The 20,819-nt window shown below is 42.1% G+C and overlaps 1 protein-coding gene across 2 annotated transcripts in view; it reads left to right on the top strand.

Moving 5' to 3' along the window:
* Positions 1–8,785, top strand: part of LOC137376770 (diacylglycerol kinase beta-like) — a 68,802-nt gene extending 60,017 nt beyond the window's left edge. For both annotated transcript variants that reach the window (XR_010976295.1, XM_068045776.1), the window contains exons 3-4: positions 225–299; positions 8,071–8,785. Coding sequence is in view for 1 of the 2 variants with exons in the window: in XM_068045776.1 (XP_067901877.1) it covers positions 225–299; positions 8,071–8,143 (148 nt within the window). In the remaining variant the exon portion in view is untranslated. The remainder of the gene's footprint in view (positions 1–224; positions 300–8,070) is intronic.
* The last annotated feature ends 12,034 nt before the right edge of the window (positions 8,786–20,819 follow it).

Here is a 20,819-nt window from a genome sequence, read left to right as displayed (position 1 = left end):
TGTATGGGGAAGGTCATAATATCACATATTATGTGGCTCGGTGTCAAATTTTGCTTTATCGCACTCCTGTGAGGCGTTTTGGAACTTTTTATTACATTAAAGGTGTTGCATAAATAAAAGTTGTTGTACCTAGGATAAAATATACAGAGTGAAGTATAGCTTGCATACAAAATGCTTTGTTTCTTGAAAATTAATAATTTTGGTTATGCTTTTTTTTTTGATAGAGTTCTCCGAAAATTTCAATATCTCCTCAACCCAAGACAAATTTATAATCCTGACAGGGGTGGACCTGTGCCTGGGTAAGTGATAATGCAATAATATTTTAAACAATGGGTAATGCTTTTGCATTGTGGTTTTTTGTGCTCTTGGGGCAAACTACTGCAGGAGATGTTGAGACAAATAGCACTAGTGATACAGTTAATTTGACTCAGATCAATCAATTCCACATAGACCAAAAATCAAATCTGGGATGTTCCTAATTTATATGTTTCAATATTACCTTGTTTAATATTTAGCACATGAAAAATATATATTCAAGGAGTATTGGCAGAATACAGAAACATAGTTTATTGATCAAGTGGTAGGTACTGATGCTTTTATGGGTTTGACTAATGTTAAACCTAAGAGGCTAAAGTATAATTGCTGTTCAGTTCATGTGAGATAGGTTAGACAAGCTGGTTTGCATTAAATGGAAGCAGAATAAGTAACATTGGTTAAATACAGTGCTATCACAGATAAATAATGTGTCAATATTACAGAATATTTTCATCATTTCCAGTGAGACAACTATACAATCCACAGTTTAAGGTTTTGTTGCGACTGAGTGCACTGCTTATTCTAGTTCCACTTCTCCATGGATCACAACTTCTGTTCAATTTTTTTCCAATTTACCGATATGGTCAATCATGGACTCTATTTTTATCACAGAATAAAACACACCAACCAGGTTTTTTTAATAAACAACAAAATTATCAGTTTATTATAAAACATGTCTGAACCAGTAATGGTCGCCGCACTACAGGAAAGATGTGATTAAGCTAGAGTGGGTGCAGAAAAGATTCACAAGGATGTTGCCTGGTTTGGAGGGCTTGAGTTATAAAGAGAGATTGGATAGGCTGGGTCTGCTTTCCCTGGAGCTAGGGAGGCTGAGAGGGGACATGATAGAGGTATATAAAATTATGAGAGGCATAGATAGGGTAGATAGCCAGAGTCTGTTTCCCATGGTAGGGGTGACTAAAACTAGAGGGCATAGATTTAAAGTGAGAGGGAGGCGGTTTAAAGGGGATCAAAGGGGTAAATTTTTCGCACAAAGAATACTGAGTATCTAGAATGAGCTGCCTGAGGAGGTGGTGGAGGCAGGAACAGTAGCAACATTTAAGAGACATGGGTTTGAATTTAGCTTTGTCAGCAGTATTAGTTACTGAAATTAGTACTAAAGGGAGGCACTTCCTCCATTTACATGACATTTGTTTGCAGATTGTATAGAGGGATTGTGTATGACTACTCAATTTTTAATCAGGGACTTCGCTATCCAGTGCAGGTATTTTTGGTGCATCAGCAAGCTGAGATTCCCTCACTATGTTATAGCCTTATTGTCAATTAGTATAGCTGGAGCTTTCCTATCCAGGGTTATCTACAGCTTAGGAGTGGTGGATCAGGCTTAAAACCAACCCAAATGATCTTGACAAAGCTTTCAGGTTTAGCCTTATTTGATGTTTTTGGTTTCAGTGGGCTCCCAATCATATTCCCACTCACACTTGTAAGGTTTCCCTCTGGGTTGGGGTGGGATTGCTGCTGCTAAATTGGAAAAATGTTTGCCCCTCTGGTAACATTTGCTTCTGTCCTAGTTCAGCATTAATTTACCAGTGAGTGGAGTCCCCACTGATGTGCTCACTTACTGTAATGCTTCCTTGACTATGCTGGCGCCTGCTCTGTTCTGGAGATCTTAGCACTGCTTAGCTGATAATGATGGAAAGTGTGATGTATGAGGTCCCTTTTACATATAGGGGAGTCAAGAGTTATGGGAAACAGGCAGGAAAGTGGAATTGAGGCCAAGATCCCATCAGCCATGGTTTTATTGAATGGCAGAGCAGGCTCGAGGGGCCTGAAGAGGAACACTCCTCTTCAAGTTTTTATCTACGTTTGGAACTATACTGTTCGTCTGCTGACTCAACCAGACTTTGTGGCAATGACATGTGGGTGTGATCTTGAACTTTTCATCCTCTACTTCTGAAGATTGTGTTTAGCAGGATTGTTTTCAGTTGTCGGTGTGTTGCTTGTTGTCTCTTCACCTTCAAAACATACGCGGGTACCCGTAGGCAATGCTAGTAGGTTGCTTGTGCATGGCGAGCAGACAGTCCCCGAGGTGAGATCGATTCCTTCACAGTACCACATCATTTGGTGTTGTCACCTCATACGAAAGTGGTTCTTTGCATATCTTAGACACTGCTGCTGGAATCCAGGTCTGTTCTTGTGGGCGAAGGACCCTCACCTTCTGGCCAACATATAATGACAATAATTCTGCACCCGCAGGCATGTTATGTGCATCTTTCATCTTGTCTTGTTTCTGAAGTAATCAGTCTGTGATCAAGGACAATTTGGTGAGATGGTAACTTGGTAACATATTTCTCACCAGTCGACCAAACAGAATCTCAGCAGTTGATGGCAATCCGGAGTCTAATGCCTTTGTGCGAAGATGCAGTAACGCAACTTGGATATCTTACCCGATTTCCGAACACTTTTTGATCAGCAATTTTACTGTCCTGACCATACATTCAGCCATCCCATTCAAATAAGGATATCTGGGTGATGATAAGACATGGTTGATGGGCCATCATCCACACACATCTTGGAACGGTTTTCCATTGTTGGACACCACTTCTACCAGGGCACCAAAAAGAACAAAGATAGCACTAACAGTGTTGGTCACTGCTGTACTTGATGTGGCTTGAAGCTTCTGCACAGCAGGAAATTTGGAGTGATAGTCAGTCACTAACAGATAGACTTCTCTGCTCAGAGAGCACAAATCAGTTGCAATCTTGCTCCATGGTGATGATGGTATGTCATGCGGTTAGAGAGGCTCTCCCTGTTGACTAGCCTGGTGTTCCTGACAGGCATCACAAGATCTCACCATCTGGTCAAGGTCCTTGTTGATGCCAGCCAGAACACTGACTAGTGGGCAAATCATCTCATCCTTTCTATTCTCGTGTGTCCTTGGTGGAGCTGTCCAAGTATGTCAGACTGGAATGTCGCTGGGATGTGTACCTGGCATCGTTTGAATAGTACTCCATTGGATATACCAATTTCGTCTCTGTATGGTCAGTACATTCTTAGATCTGTAGGGATCGCGTGAGTGGTCTCAGGCCAACCCTCTATTACGCTTTGTCATAGGGCTTGGAGTTTGGGATCTTGAGAAATCTCCCTCTGGAGTTCCTCTCTCTTGTTTTGACTGAAACACATGAGATCTACATTGCAGAATCCTCCAAGATTGCACAGACTTCGTCCACTGGAAGTCAAATGACATTTCTTGTACGTTGCCAGGTTGAGCAGTCTACTTAGAGTGTCTGATCGGATCATCTGCCTACTGGGTTTGTATCTGACATCAGTTGTAACCCTGAAACTTGATGAGTAACCTCTGGAGTTGAGGCAGTGCAATTGTGAGTGGTTTTCTCCAGATCATCTCCAGTGGTTTATATGTCTCCACAGTGAATTCTTTTCTGAATAAGCATGTGTGGAACCTGGTGATCCCGAGAGTTTCTCTTTTGATATTAGAGTAATTTGCTTGTACTGGCAACAGACTTTTTGAACCAAATTCGACAAGCTTGCAAAGAAGACATGCACTGAGACCTTTCTGCGATGTGTCCACTTTTAATGTTGTTGCCTTCCAAGGGTCATAGTATTGAAGACGTGACTCAGCTGACAGTGTTTGCTTCAACGTACTGAACGCATGATGGTGATTGTCCTGCCATAGGAATGGTGTGTCTTTCTTCAGCAATTCTCCTAGTGGAGATGCCTTCTCCGAGATGCTCGGTATGTACACAGCAAGGAAGCTGAATAGACCGAGACACCTTCGGAGGTTGTCCTTGTCCTGCAGTGTCAACATTGACTGGATGTCTTTGATCTTCCCAGGATCCAGGCAGATATCTGAACAAAGGAATTTATGTGATCGGCCTTAATGGAGCACATTCTGCTGTTGAACACCAAACCTTTGTGTCTGGTGGTATCCACTAATAAGTGTAGGTTTCTATCATGCACTTTTTCCATATGTCCTACTACGGCGATGTCGTCCGCAATATACACTCAGCCCAGGACTCGGTCCATTATCCAGTCCATATTGTGTTGAAAAATAAAAGCAAAGTACTGTGGTTGCTGGAAATCGGAAACAAAAACAAAAAGTGCTGATCAATGCTGTCCACTCACTACCACTGCCACCATATTATATTATCTCTTTCTAGACTAGTACAAACAAAGTTGAAGGGTAGGCATAAAGGTTTGAATGCAGAGCTTTAATGGAGACTTGTTGTTTCAGCTTACACATGCTAAATGACTGTGCAGTGAACTGAATCACGTGATATTGCATCACTTTCTGTTATGACATACAGATTAGCATAAACATATATTTAAATGATTACATTTAACATACTAACAAATACACTATCACAATAAGGTCAATCCCAGATTCTGGATTCAAGGACCTGGTAGCACTGCCACAAAAGGTCTAATGGACATACGGGGTGATCAAGATCAGTGAATGCATCTTCATACGACAACTCTTACCCACCAACCTGTCACAATGCACAATGCATTACACCTCCATCATTCACCCAGCAGCCCTCCCTGGCACTCAGGACTCAAGCCAAACATGCAAGTACACCACTTCACCCTCATACACCTACCACTGCTCACAAGCCCAGTACCTCCAGCTATTCAGCTATGGCAAGTATATCATCCACACACAGTGCTACACAATCACTGCCATTCTGTCCTCTCTCTTGCAGAACAAGATAGCATACAATAGGAGGGAGCAGAGCACAGCCAGTAGGGTACAAGAACAACTGCATCTCCTGAGCCTTTTGGAAAAGATCGCTCCCACCAGCATGGGGCCAGCTGTGATGGGGCTCCCTGGCATGCAGCATCACTGAAAATATTGAGGATGGTGGTGTGTTTAGGAATTTAGCATTTAGGAAGGACAGGAAGCTAGGAAAATGTGGAGGGGTAGCTCTGTTAATTAATTATGGTATTAGCGCAATAGAGAGGGATGATCTAAGTTCAGGAGACCAGGATGTAGAAGCAGTTTGGGTAGAGATGAGAATTCGTAAAGGCAAGAAGTCACTTGTGGGAATGGTGTACAGGCCACCTAACATTAACCACACTGTTGGACGGGGTATAAAGGAGGAAATAATGATAGCTTGTCACAAAGGTACTGTGATAATTATGGGGGATTTTAACTTACATATGGACTGGAAAAATAAGATGGGCAGAGGGAGATGAAGAGTACATAGAATGTTTTCAGGATAATTTCTTGGAACAATACGTTCTGGAGCCAACCAGAGAGCAGGCTGTACTAAACCTGATATAGTGCAATGAGATAGGATTAATTAATGACCTCATAGTTAAGAAGAAGAAGAAGAAGAAGAAGAAGTTAAGGCACCCCTAGGTAGCAGCGATGATAATATGATTGAATTTTACATTTGAGGGAGAGAAAAGTGGGTCCAAGACTAGTATTTTCAACTTACATAAGGGCAATTATGAAAGCATGAAAGCAGAGCTAGCTAAAGTGAATTGGCAAATCAGGTTAAGGGATATGTCAATAGAGATGCAGTGGCAGACATTTCAGGGGACGTTTCAGAGTACACAGAATAGATACATTTCAACGAGAAAGAAAAATTCCGAGGGTGGGAGCCACCATCCATGGTTAACTAAAACAGTTAAAGAAAGTATCAAACTTAAAGAAAAAGCCTATAATTGTGCAAAGATGGGAGGCAGGTCAGAAGATTGGACAGAATATAAAAAACAGCAAAGATGAATAAAAGATTGATAAGGAAGGTAAAATTAGAGTATGAGAGAAAGCTAGCTAGAAATATAAAGTAAGAGTTACCATAGATATTTAAAAAAGAAAAGTTAACAAAGTGAGCATTGGTGCTATAGAAAGTGAGTCTGGGGAATTAATAATGGATAATAAGGAGATTGCAAATGAATTGAACAGATATTTTGTACCGGTCTTCACTATGCAGGATACAACTAACATCCCAGTATTAGCTATAAGTCAGGAAATGGAAGGGAGGGAGGAACTCACGAAAATTACAATCACCAGGGAAGTGGTACTGAACAAATTGTTGGAGCTGCGGGCTGACAAATCCCTGGGTCCTGATGGACTTCATCCTAGCATGTTAAAAGAAGTGGCTAGTGAGATAGTTGGTGCATTAGTTTTAATTTTCCAGAATGCCCTAGATTCAGGGAAAGCTCTTTTAGATTGGAAAATAGTGAATGTAATTCCTTTATTCAAAAAAGGAGGGAGACAGAAAACAGGAAACAAAAGGCCAATTAGCTTAACATCTGCCTTAGGGAAAATGTTAGAAGCTATTATTAAAGACATTATAGCAGAGCATTTAGAAAAATTCGAGGTAATCAAGCAGAGTCAATATGGTTTTGTGAAATCGAAATCATGTTAAACCAATTTTTTGGAGTTTTTTGAGGGAGTTACATATGCTGCGGATAAAGGGGAACCAGTGGATGTATTGTACTTAGATTTCCAGAAGGCATTTGATAAGGTGCCACATGAAAGGTTATTGCAGAAAATAAAAGCTCATGGTGGAGAGGGTTACATATTGGCATACATAGAAGATTGGCTAGCTAACAGGAAACAGAGAGTAGGCATAAATGGGTCATTTTCTGGTTGGCAAGATGTCACGAGTAGTGTGTCACAGGGATCTGTGCTGGGGCCTCAACTTTTTACAATTTATATAAATAACTTAGATGAAGGGACCGAAGGTATGGTCGCTAAATTTGCTGATGACACAAAGATAGGTAGGAAAGTAACTTGTGAAGAGGACAAAAGGAGGCTCCAAAGGGATCTAGATAGGTTAAGTGAGTGGGCAAAGACCTGGCAAATGGAGTATAATGTGGGAAATTGTCCACTTTGGCAGGAAGAATAAAAATGCATTTTATCTAAATGGTGAAAGATTGCAAAGTTCTGAGATGCAGAGGGATCTGGGTGTCCTAGTGCATGAATCACAAAAGGTTAATAAGCAAGTCCAGCAAGTATTTAGGAAAACTAATAGAATGTTATCGTTTATCATGAGGGGAATTGAATAGAAAAGTAGGGAGGTTATGTTTCAGCTACACAGGGCATTGGGGAGACCACATCTGGAGTATTGTGTACATTACTGGTCTCCTTATTTAAGGAAGAATGTAAATGCATTGGAGGCAGTACAGAGAGGGTTTACTAGACTAATACTTGGAATGGGTGGGCTGTCTAACGAGGAAAGGTTAGACAGGCTAGGCTTGTATCTGCTTGGAATTTAGAAGAGTAAGAGGCAACTTGATTGAAACATATAAGATCCTGAGGGGTCTTGATAGGGTGGATGTGGAAAGGATATTTCCCCTTGTGGGAGAATCCAGAACCAGGGGTCACTGTTTAAAAATAGGGGGTTGCCCATTTAAGACAGAGATGAGGAGAATTTTTTTTCTCTCAGAGGATCGTGAGTCTTTGAAATTCTCTTCCTCAAATGGCAGTGCAAGCAGAGTCTTTGAATATTTTTAAGGCAGAGGTGATTAGATTCTTGATAAGCAAGGGGATGGAAGGTTATCGGGGGCAGGTGGAAATGTGGAGTAATCAGTTCAGCCATGAACTTATTGAATGACGGAGCAGGCTCGATTGGTCCAGTGGCCTACTCCTGCTCCTAATTTATATGTTCGTATGTTTGCGCTTTATGCCCTTTCTCAATCTCAGCATCATCCTGCTATCTGGCATGATGAGCAAGCTGCTGATTGTGTGACCATGGACTTCTTGCTTCCCATCCACCTCACCTCCCTTACACCAACATCTACCTTTGATTTTCTTGTTTTCAGATGCCCAAGAACTGCCACCTATTCAGCCACAGGAAACCCAGGAGGAGGAAAGAGAGCAACAGGACAGCACTGAAAAAGAGGCCCTGTCAGCAGCTTAGATACTGGCAAAGCATGTACCCTGGGGATTAGTATAGATTTGGCTGTCTGGCCCTTTAAGGAACATTAGTGCAGGGCCCACCTTGAAGCCTCATGCCAGATGTTTGAAGAGTGATGAACGAATGTGTACACAAGACCCACGTGGTCCAAATTTGGAATCCTGGCATCACATCAACCGGTTGGCTAAGTGATGTCAAGATAGCGCCGATTCAAAGCCTTCCAGTGAATGCAGGGGATGCACCCATGTGTGCCCTTCACCTGCTGCAATGCCACACAGAGAGCAGCCAGTGGCACATTGTGCCCCTGAGAAGTAGAGGTAGGCCTCTATTGCACTGCTTGACGCAATGCTACACGACTGAATTTCTAGCTCATAGTGTTTTCTTATCAGCTTGGGGCAGACAAATATGTTTTCCACATAAACTTGCTACATAAATCAATCTTTGTCTATAATATGGCAGAATAGCTATTTATCACTAATAATTTAATCTTTAATATGGGTTCTAATGAAATGTTACAGACCTGAAATGTTAACCCTATTTCTCTCTCCACGGATGCTGCAGACCCGCTGAGTATTTCCATCATTTTCAGTTTTTATTTCACTCAAAAGGTGATACTGTGTATTATTAAATGCACAAGGCTTTGAAGAAATGTTATTGTTGAAATTATATGTAATTAAAGTGTTTGGAGGAAAAATGCAATCTCTAAAAGTACTGAAGCTTAATTTCTACCTATTTGATCATTTTGGTTTTAAGGATGAATTCTGATCATGATTGCAAAGTTATTTGCATGAAATAGGAACTTTAAAACACCAGGCAATTAAAGCATTAATAGTCAGCGTATTAGTCGTATCTAAGTAATGGTCAGAAGAATAGTGTACTTTAAAGTATGCATGAGTATTTAAACCTTAAAGTTTGGTAATTGGTTGTTAAAGCAGTCAAAATTAATGTGGAAATAGTATTCATCTGAAGACAGGAGAGTGGATTTCTCAGAAACCATTTCACATTTCCAGCATCTGCAGCATTTTGCTTTTGTATTGTTGTAGTTGTTTAATTTTACTGTCCATCTATTTCAGACATGGATTTTACATTGAGCCATGAAATATGTAAATATATAAATCTTCATTTGCATCTTTCCTTCTTTATGATTTTATATATATCTTTTACTATTTTCTTTTTACTAAATATTTAATATTTTGGGCTAAAATTCAACATTGGCAGGGCACAAAACAGGCAGTAGCGAATCAGCCACCTGTTACATACAAACTCCCTCACCCCCATTTTTCTTCGTACTGAAGATTAAATACACCCTCACCATATTTATATTAATCATTTTATCTTGATTGTTGCTGTTGAACTCTGAGATTACCTTAAATATGGGCTTGGTATAGTCGTTCAAAATGAAAATTGGGCCAACAATTGCTGGAAAAATAATGTGTCAACAATGCACACCTTTATTAATGTGCATATCAGCCAGTAAGTTCAGAGAATTAAGAGATACGTCATGAATTGCTGATCTCCAGACTTACTGGTTGCTTTATGCTGCTCTGCCATTTGCTTCACAGAAATGGCTTCTCGTTCTTAGTCTCTGTTATTTTTTAAAACATGCTGGATTTGCACATTAATTGCTCCATTGAACTCACCACAGATAGTCAAGTCTGGTAATTAACAGCAAAAGTATCTTTTTAACAGTTATATCTCCAGTACAACACTAACCAATAATCCCTTCTTCCTGACTAAAAATGTAAAATGGTTTCTGAGAAATCCACTCACCTGCCTTAGGTTGAATACTATTTCCACATTAATTATGACTGCTTTAATGACGGATTACCAAACCTTTCAGGGTTAAATACTCATGCATACTTTAAAGTACGCTATTCTTCTGATCTTTTTTTTTCTTTTGGGCCTCCTTATCTCGAGAGACAATGGATACGCGCCTGGAGGTGGTCAGTGGTTTGTGAAGCAGCGCCTGGAGTGGCTATAAAGGCCAATTCGAGAGTGACAGGCTCTTCCACAGGTGCTGCAGAGAAATTTGTTTATCGGGGCTGTTGCACAGTTGGCTCTCCCCTTGCGCCTCTGTCTTTTTTCCTGCCAACTACTAAGTCTCCTTGACTCGCCACATTTTAGCCCTGTCTTTATGACTAATATGCTGACTATTAATGCTTTAATTGCCTGTGGTTTTAAAGTTCATATTTCATGCAAATAACTTTGCAATCATGATCAGAATTCATCCTTAAAACCAAAATGATTGAATAGGTGAAAATTAAGCTTACTTTTTGAGATTACATTATGAGATGATGCATTTCCTCCAAACACTTTAATTACATATAATTTCTCCAATAACATTTCTTCAAAGCCTTGTTCATTTAATAATGCACAATATCACCTTTTGAGTGACTATGAATATGTTGCTGCTATGCTACAATCTACACTTATTTCTCAAAAAGCTACACTTTTAGTGTAGTATAAATCAAGGGTCACCTTATCATCCAAGTATATTTTGGAGTGATTTATTGTGAGTTGGATCTCCTAACACCGGATATGTTGACATCATGCTTCCACGGGGGTACAATGGTTTTTACTTTAACAAATTGATTGAGAACCTCCACCACAGTGAAAGAAGGCAGTGGAAAAAACACAAGTGCTTTGTTTATTTTTGTTTCAATGTCCTTTATTGAGTCCACAGTAAACAGTTGTCTCCACTTGTCATCCTTTCCACTGAGAGCCGTGGATGGTGGATCCATTCATGAGCAAGCTCTGCGCATGCTAATATAAACTCTAAAAATGACGTGGATGAAGGAGATACCCCTCCCATAATACAGAACCCCTATCGCCTAGGTCCCAAGAAACAGGCCCAGGTTTGGGAGGAAATACAATATATGCTAGAAAACAACGTGATTGAGCCCAGCCCGAGCAGCTGAAGTTCCCCAGTCATGCTTGTGCCCAAGCCCGATGGCTTAACAAGGCTCTGCATTGATTACAGGAAGGTTAATGCAGTATCAGAGCTGATTCCTAACCAATTCCCCACCTGGAAGACCGTCTTGATAGCCACCTACATAAACAAAATCAACTTACTGAAAGAATATTGGCAGGTTCCCTTAACACTGCGAGCCAAAGAGATCTCAGCTTTTGTCATGCCAGACAGCCTATTCCAGTGCTGAGTGATGCCCTTTGGTTTACAAAATGTCCCAGCCACCTTCCAAAGCCTGATGAACCAGGTAGTGGCTGGCCTACCCAACTGTGTAGTATACGTGGATGATTTGCTGGTGTACAGTGAGACCTGGGGAGATCACGTAGCCCAATTAGATGCCCTCTTCCAAAGGTTACAGTCAACTAGCCTAGTAGTAAACTTTGCTAAAGCTCAAGTGACCTACCTTGGGCATGTTTTAGGTCAGGGGTGAGTCCTGCCCAGGGCAACAAAAGTACAAGGTGCTGATGGATTTTCCCATCCCCACGACAAAAAAGGGAAATAATGCATTTTCTGGGGATATGCGCATTTTACTACAAGCTTGTTCCAAACTTCAGCACTATAGCCACCCCACTGACAGATTTACTGCAGAAATGAGCCAAGGTAGTGTGGTCAGAGAGGTACCAAACAGTTTTCGAGAGGCTAAAAGCTATATTAACAAACAAATCGGTTCTGGCAGCTCCCAACTTTAATAAACCCTTTAAAGTTACATTTGATGCTAGTGACCTCAGAGTAGGTGCTGTTCTGCTTCAAGACGATGAGGCAGGCATTGAGAAACCAATAGGGTATTTCTCCAAAAAATTAAAGTGACACCAAAAGAGATATTCCACTGTAGAAAAGGAAACACTGGGAATGTTGCTAGCTCTCCAACACTTTGAAATCTATGTTCAAAATGGATATAGGGAGACGGCGGTTTATACAGACCATAATCCTTTAACTTTTGTGAAGAAATTCAAAAATCAAAATGCAAGACTATTTTGATGGAGCCTGCTCTTACAACCCAATCGTTTAAAAATTACCCACATTGCAGAACATCCCAGACAAAACTCAAAATATTAAATCAGAATAGCTGTTGCAGACAATGTCAGCTGCAGCAATTCTAAGATTAGTGCATGGAATTGAGAGTGGAGTGTTTGAGAATGAATGTGTATTTTTTTCTACAACCTTGTAATGAAATGTTCCTATTGTCACATTTTATACTATGTGGTGAGGAGGTGCCAAGAAAACATGCTATGCCAAATGAGAATTTTTAATTCATCGGTTGGAAACTTACATTAAACTTCAAAAATAAAGAAAGCTGGAATAATACAGACAACTTTTACAAAGACTTGGCCACAGCTAAAAATGGCCACCACAATTTGCATTTGAACACCTTGCACATTCCAAGGCATTAAAATGGAGTCACATGTCTGATTAGCCTGTACCCAAAACAATGGCCTGCCCTATTGATTGAACTACCTGAGATTGCTAAGGGAGGGTGGTAGGTGGTAATCAGCAGGAGGTTTCCTTGTCCATGTTTGACTTGATGCCATGAGACTTCATGGGGTCCAGAGTCGATGTTGAGGACTCCCAGGGCAACTCCCTCCCTACTGTATACCATTGTGCACCCACTTCTGCTGGGTCTGTCCTGCCGGTGGGACAGGACATACCCAGGGATGGTGATGGCAGAATCTGGGACATAGTCTGTAAGATATGATTCTGTGAGTGTGACTATGTCAGGCTGTTGCTTGACTAGTCTGTGGGACAGCTCTCCCAACTTTGGCACAAGCCCCAGATGTTAGTAAGGAGGACTTTGCAGGGTCGATAGGGTTGGGTTTTCCGTTGTCGTTTCTGGTGCCTAGGTCGATGCCAGGTGGTCCATCCGGTTTCATTCCTTTTTATTGACTTCGTAGCGGTTAGATACAACTGAGTGGCTTGCTAGGCCATTTCAGAGGGCATGTAAGAGTCAACCACATTGCTGTGGGTCTGGAGTCACATGTAGGCCAGACCAGGTAAGGACAGCAGATTTCTTTTCCTAAAGGACATTAGTGAACCAGATGGGTTGTTACAACAATCAACAATGGTTTCATGGCCATCATTAGACTAGCTTATTAATTCCAGATTTATTAACTGAATTCAAATTCCACCTTCTGCTGTGGTAGGATGTCCCCATGTCCCCAGAGCAATACCCTGGGTCTCTGGGTTACTAGTCCAGTGACAATACCACTACGCCATCACCTCCCTTATTATAGAATCTATAATAAAGGATGTGATAACAGAACACTGAGAAAATAATGGTAGGATTGGGCAACATGGATTTATGAAAGGGAAATCATATTTAACAAACCTTTTGGAGTTTTTTGAGGATGTAGCTAGTAGAATAGATAAGGGGGAATGAGTGGATATGGCATATTAGATTTTCAGAAAGCTTTTGATAAGGTCCCACAGACATGGGATTGGGGGGAATATACTGGCATGGATTGAGAACTTGTTAACAGACAGAAAACAGAGAGTAGGAATAAATGGGTCATTTTTGAATTGGCAGGCTGTGACTAGTGGGGCACTGCAAGGATCAATGCTCGGGCCCCAGCTATTCACAATCTATATCTATATAATCTGATTTGGATGTGAGAATTAAATGTAATATTTCCAAGTTTGCAAATGACACAAAACTAGCTGGAAGTGAGAGTTGTGAGGAGGATGCAAAGATGCTTCAAGGGGATTTGGAGAGGTTAAGCAAATGGCCAAAAATTTGGCAGATGGAATACAATGTGGAGAAATATGAGGTTATTCACTTTGGTCGAAAAAACAGAAATACAGAGTACTTCTTAAATAGTGAGAGGCTGGGAAGTGTTGAATTTCAAGGGACTTGGGTGACCTTGTTCGTGAGTCACTGAAAGCAAACATGTAGGTACAGCAAGCAATTAAGAAGGCAAATGATATGTTGGTCTTCATTCCAAGAAAATTTGAGTATAGAAGTAAAGATGTCTTACTGCAATTATACAGAGCCTTGATGAGATTGCACCTAGAATATTATGTGCAGTTTTGGTCTCCTTACCTAAGGACAGATATACTTGTCATCGTGGGAGTGCAACGAAGATTCACCAGAATGATTCCTGGGATGCAGGGATTGTCCTATGAGGAAAGATTAAATAGACTGGGCCTTTATTCTCTGGAGTTTAGAAGAATGAGAGGTGATCTCATTCAAACATACAAAATTCTTACAGGGCTCAACAGGATTGATGCAGGAAGGATGTTTCCCCTGGCTGGGGAGTCCAGAACCAGGGGACACAGTCTCAGAATAAGGATAAGGCCATTTAGCACTGAGATGAAGAGGAATTTATTCCCTCAGAGGGTGGTGAATCTTTTGGAATTCTCTGCCTGAGTGCTATGGAGGCTCAGTCATTGAGTATGCTCAAGACTGAAATCGATAGATTTCTACATATTAAAAAGATCAAGGGATACGGGGAAAATGCAGGAAAATGGTGTTGACGTAGAAGATCTGCCATGATCTCACTGAATGGCAGAGCAGGCTCGAAGGGCTGAATGGCCTACTCCTGTTCCTATTTCTTGTGTTCTTGAGACGATGCTTCTATGAATTGGAAGGATATGATGCAGGGAGACAGTATTTCTCTGAACAGGGAGGGTGTCCGAGGGAAAGATGCTTCTAGCCTCTTGTTCCCGTTAACATGGAAAGGATGACAGATGTATCAAGCATGGTTCAACTGAAGTGAGACTCAATCGTCTTTGTCACCTATTTGAGTTACATCACTCTGAAAAACTGAGACAGCTTCCAGTGCCAATGGAAGGGATTCAAGCTGCTGCATATGGTAGACCTGAATGCTCCTGAGAACAGGAATTCCTCAGTGTTAGCAGCAGAATGAACTGACAAAATTCAGGTTGGATCTAGATTGAGGGAGGAATTGGTTGGCAATGAAAGGCAGGAGGAGAGGGGGGAATGGATAGGAAAGGGAAGGGAGAATGGGATGGCAAGAGGGAAAGGGACAATGGATAGCAATTACAAGGGGAACAGAAATTAAAGAGGGGGGAAATGAAGGACAGAAGGGAAGGGGACAGAACGTGTGAGCCCACCAGGTCAAACCTCCTTGAAAGCTCCCCCCAGCCCTGAAGTCACATCTTTCTCTAGTTCCTCTCCAATCTCCCCTCATGCCCTCTCTGAGTTCATTTTGTCCAAGAGAACCACCTGCCCCGTTTCATCTGCCCCGTTACCTCCAAACTGCTGACCACCCAACTTCCCTTCCTGACCCCCAAGTTCGCTGACATTAACAGTTCACTCTCCTCAGGTACTGTACACGTCCCCTTAAAATCTGTTCTCATTACACTTCTCAAAAAACCCACCCTTGACCCCTCTGCCCTTACAACTATCACCTTATCTCCAATCTCCCTTTCTTCTCCAATGTACTGGAACATACAGTCACCTCCCAAATCCATACCCATCGTTCCTGGAAATCCATGTTTGAATCCCTCCAATTGGGTTTCCACCCCACTGCAGTACTGAGACACAAATGACATGCTCCATGACTGTGACTCCTTCTCGCCCTTCTAGACCCATCTGCAGCATTTGACATGGTTGATCATGTGAGAATATGGATTCCATTGTCCATGTACCTCATTGTGAGATCAGCACACAATGAGCTAAACAGCTTTCAGTTCTGCTGAACAGGAATGCTTTGTGAAGCAGGCCTGGTTGAAGGAAGGCCATTCATTCATGTCTTGAGAGTCTGAGACATGTTGTTTGGTCACTGTTTATAATAATAAAGTGTTAGAAGAGCTTAACTGGACCATATAAGTATAGTAACTGAATCACTGGAAGAGATTGAGATGAACATGGCTTCATGTTATATGAAGTCTGCTTTGTGCGTCTTCGAATGTATTGTTATTTAGCATTAGCGATCAAAAGGTAGAATTGGTATAAGTATTTTCAGTAAACTACTGTTTACTCTCGTCATGCTGGGATTGTGAAGCCTGGTATCTGAGTTCTTATAGTGAATCGTGAACTCAACATTAAAGAATCATGTAATCATATGGAATTCTATTGTATGATTTGACTGAGTACTTATGTTGGATTGTGTAACATGAGCTCATTAAAAACAAAGGTCTGATTCTCTGGCTGCTACAACTGATGTCTGTGTTTAGAGTAATGAGAAAAAATAGAACAGGAAAGCAGTCCAACAGACCACAACATCCTCCTCCAAGGCCTCTCTCCATCATCCAACTGGGTGGGACTGCACTCACCTGATCCCAATCTTATCTATTCAATCATAGCCAGAGAATCACCTGCAATAGTTTCTCTTCCCCCTGCTGCATCTTTACCTCTGGAATTCCCCAAGGATCAATCCTTGGTCCCCTCCTATTTATCATCTGCATGTTGCCTCTCAGCGACATCATTCAAAAACATGTTAGTTTTCAAATGCACGCAGATGACACTCAGCTCTACCTCACATCACCTCTCTCAATCCATCCAATGTCTCTAATTTGTCACAATGCTTGTCCAACATCCAGTACTGGATCAGCAGAAATTTCTTCCTACTAAAAACTGGGAAGAATGAGGCCATTGTCTTTGGTCCCCAATACCAACTCCGCTCCCTAGCCACTGACTCCATCCCTTTACTTGGCAACTGTCTGGGGCTGAACCAGGCTATTGGCAACCTTGGTATCTGACCCCAAGATGAGCTTCTGATCCCATATCGTCACCATCACCAAGACCATCTACTTCCACCTCTATAACATCGCCCAACTCCATCTCTGCCTCAGCTCATCTGCTGAATCCCTTATCCATGCCTTTGTTACCTGCCACTGGAAACAGTTTCTCCTTACTTACTGTATAAGCCTTTCATAATACCGCTATCAAATCTTCTCTTAACATTTCTTCTCTAAGGAGAAAAATCTCATCCCTGGTACCATTCTAGTAAATCTCTTCCGCATCCTAAGGCTTTGACATCCTTCTTAAAAAGTGGCACCCAGAATTGAATGTAATACTCCAGTTAAACCAAGGTTTTATACAGGCTTAGCAATAACTCCCTTGCTTTTGTTCACTATGCCTCCATTAATATGGCCAAGGATCCCATATGCATTTTTAACAACCTCAACTATTCTGCCACCTTCAAAGGTTTGTGTACACACACCTCCAGGTTGCTTAGTTTCTGCACCCCATATAAGATTGTACCATTTAATTTATATTGCCTCCTCAATCTTCCTACCAAAATCACTTCACGTGTATCTGTGTTAAATTTCATCTGGCATTGCCTGCCCATTTCATTAGTCTATGTCTCTATGTCTCCCTGAACAAAGTCTGTGACTATCCTCCTGATAGTTTACCTCATTTCCGAGTATCATATCATCTATGAACTATGAAATTATGCCTTGTATACTCAAGTCCAACTGATTAATCTATATGAAGAGCAGTGGTCCTAATACTGATCCCCTCGGGGGCACCACTGTAAACTTCCTTGTAGTTTGAAAAACAACCATTCACCACTAATCTCTGCTTTCTGTCCCTTAGCCAATTTCATGTCTAGACTGCCACTATCCCGATAAGCCTATGGGGTTTCATTTATTTAAAAGTCTATTATGTGGTACTTTGTCAAATGCCTTTTGAAAGTCCATTTACACTGCATACACACTACCCTCATCAACGCTCAACCTTTGAGGCCCTGCTACCTAGCTCCCTAAATTTTTGTTGAAGGACCTCATCCCTCTTTCTACCTATGTCATTGGTACCAATGTGAACCACGACCTCCGACTGTTCACCCTCCCCCTGTCAGAATGTCCTGTAGCCGCTCCGTGACATCCTTGACCCGAGCACCAGGGAGGCAACATACCATTCTGGAGTCATGTTTGCGGCCACAGAAATGCCTATCTGTACCCTTACGATAGAATCCCCTATCACTATAGCTCTCCCACTCCTTTTCCTCCCCTCCTGTGTAGCTGAGCCACCCATGGTGCCACAGACTTGGCTCTTGCTGCATTCCCCTAAGAAGCATTCTCCCCCAACAGTATTCAAAGTGGAATATCTATTAGAGAGGGAGATGAACCCAGGGGACTCCTGCACTACCTACTAGTTCTTCTACCCTGCCTGACGGTCACCCATTTCCTTTCTGCATGAGCAGTCTTTACCTGCGGTGTGACCACCTCCCTGTATGTGCTATCCACGATGATCTTAGCCTCGCAGATGCTCCACAGTGTCTCAGCCGCCGATCCAGATCTGATTCTGGATTTCAAGTACCTGCAGCTGGAGACACTTTCTGCACACGTGTTGACCTGGACACTGGAAGTGTCCCTGGCTTCCCACATTGCACAGGAGGAGGACTCCAGATTGCTGAGCTGCCTGCCATGACTTACCCTTAATTTACTCCCTTAAATTACTCAAAAATTAGAGATTATTTACACTAAGGACCTTGATTCCTTAAAAACCACTACTTACTATATAAAAAAATTAGTAATAATTACTAGTAACTACAGGCACTAACAGCTGTTACTTACCCAGCCAATCAGCTTGCAGATTTCCCGTGATGTCACTGTAGGTCTTTTTTCCCCCTCTTTTGAACCTCAGCATGCGCCGGCACAGAGAGAGAGAGAGTCTGCCACTGCTCTGGTCCTCAGGTGAGTGAGGGCCTTGAGCCCCGCTCTCTCTTTATACAGGTCCCGCTCCAGATCCACCTCCTCCCAGGTTAGGAATAGGAGGATAGAGCAGATGAATGCGTGGCTGAAGACATGGTGCAGGAGGGAGGGCTTTAGTTTCCTGGATCACCGGGTCTGTTTCTGGCAAAGGTGGGACCTGTACAAGTTGGACGGGTTACACCTGAACTGGAAGGGGACCAACATCCTTTCTGGGAGGTTTGCTAGTGCTGCTGGGGTGTCGGGGGGGGGGGGGGGGTTTAAACTAATTTGACAGGGGGATGAGATACAGAGTGGAGGTACAGTGAGGGGTGAAGCACAGCCAAATATAGAAGAGAAATTAAGTCAGTCTGGAAGGCAGAGCAAATATAGACCTGTTAAAGTACAAGCGAATAATGCAAGGCTAGATTGCATCTATTTTAATGCAAGGAGTCTTACAAGTAAGGCAGATGAATTGAGGGCGTTGATTAACACATGGGAATATGAAATTATTGCTATCACAGAGATATGGTTGAGGGAAGGGCAGGACTGGCAGCTCAACAGTCCAGGATATAGAATCTTCAGGCGTGACAGGAGGGAGTGTAAAAGAGGAGGTGTCATTGTACTATTGATCAAGAAGTCAATTATTGCAGTAAGGAGGGATGATATCTTATAAGGTTCCTCAGATGAGGCCATATGGGTAGAACTTAAAAACAAAAAAACAAAAAGGGGGCAATCACTTGGCTGGGAGTGTACTACAGGCTTTCAAATAGTCAGGGAGAGATAGAGGAGCAGATATGTAGGCAAATCTCAGAGATGTGTAAAAATAACAGGGTAATAATAGCAGGGGATTTCAACTTCCCCAATAATAACTGGGATAGTCTTAGTGCAAAAGGCTAAAAGGGGGCGGAATTCTTAAAGTGCATTCAGGAGAGCTTTTTGAGCCAGCACATAGAAAGTCCTACAAGAGAAGGGTTGGTACTGGACCTAATCCTAGGGAATGAGGCCGGACAAGTGGTAGAAGTGTCAGTGGGGGAGCATTTCGGGGATAGTGACCATAACTCTAAGATTTAAGGTAGTTATGGAAAAGGACAAAGATGAACCAGAAATAAAGGTACTGAATTGGGGGAAGGCCCATTTCAATATGATAAAACAGGATCTGGCCAAAGTGGACTGACAGCAGCTACTTGTAGGAAAGTCTACATCAGACTAGTGAGAGTCATTCAAAAAGGAAATAGTGAGAGTTCAGGGCCATCATGTTCCCATAAAGTCGAAGGGTAGGACCAACAAGTCCAGGGAACCCTGGATGTTAAGGGATATAGAGGATTGGATAAGGAAAAACAAGGAGGTTTATGGCAGATTCAGAAGGCTGAAAACAGCAGAAACCCTAGAGGAGTACAGCAAGTGTAGGGGGGTACTTAAAAAAATAATTAGGAGAGCGAAGAAGGGGCATGAAAAAACATTGGCGGGCATGATAAAGGAAAATCCCAAGGCATTTTATAAGTATATTAAGGGCAAGAGGATGACCAGGGAAAGAGTAGGGCCCATTAGGGACCAAAGTGGCAATCTGTGTGTGGAGCCGGAGGACATATTCGAGGTTTTAAATTATTACTTTTTATCTCTGTTCACAATGGAGAAGGACGATGTAGGTGTAGAGATCAGGGAGGGGGATTGTGACATACTTGAACATATCAACATAACAGCATATTAGCTGTTTTAGCGGGCTTAAAAGTGGATAAATCCCCAGGCCCAGATGAGATGTATCCCAGGCTGTTATGTGAGGCAAGGGAGGAGATAGCAGGGGCTCTGACACAAATTTTCAAATCCTCTCTGGCCACAGGAGAGGTACCAGAGGATTGGAGGACAGCGAATGTGGTACCATTATTCAAGGAGGGTAGCAGGGATAAACCAGGTAATTACAGGCCAGCGAGTCTAACATCAGTGGTAGGGAAACTATTGGAAAAAATTCTGAGGTACAGGATTAATCTCCACTTGGAGAGGCAGGAATTAATCAGGGATAGTCAGCATGGCTTTGTCAGGGGGAGATCATGTCTAACTAACTTGATTGAATTTTTCAAGGCGGTGACTAGATG

This window comes from Heterodontus francisci, chromosome 13 (genome assembly GCF_036365525.1).
Source record: "Heterodontus francisci isolate sHetFra1 chromosome 13, sHetFra1.hap1, whole genome shotgun sequence".
Classification (NCBI taxonomy): Eukaryota; Metazoa; Chordata; class Chondrichthyes; order Heterodontiformes; family Heterodontidae; genus Heterodontus; species Heterodontus francisci.
This window is presented reverse-complemented; position numbering and strand designations above follow the sequence as displayed.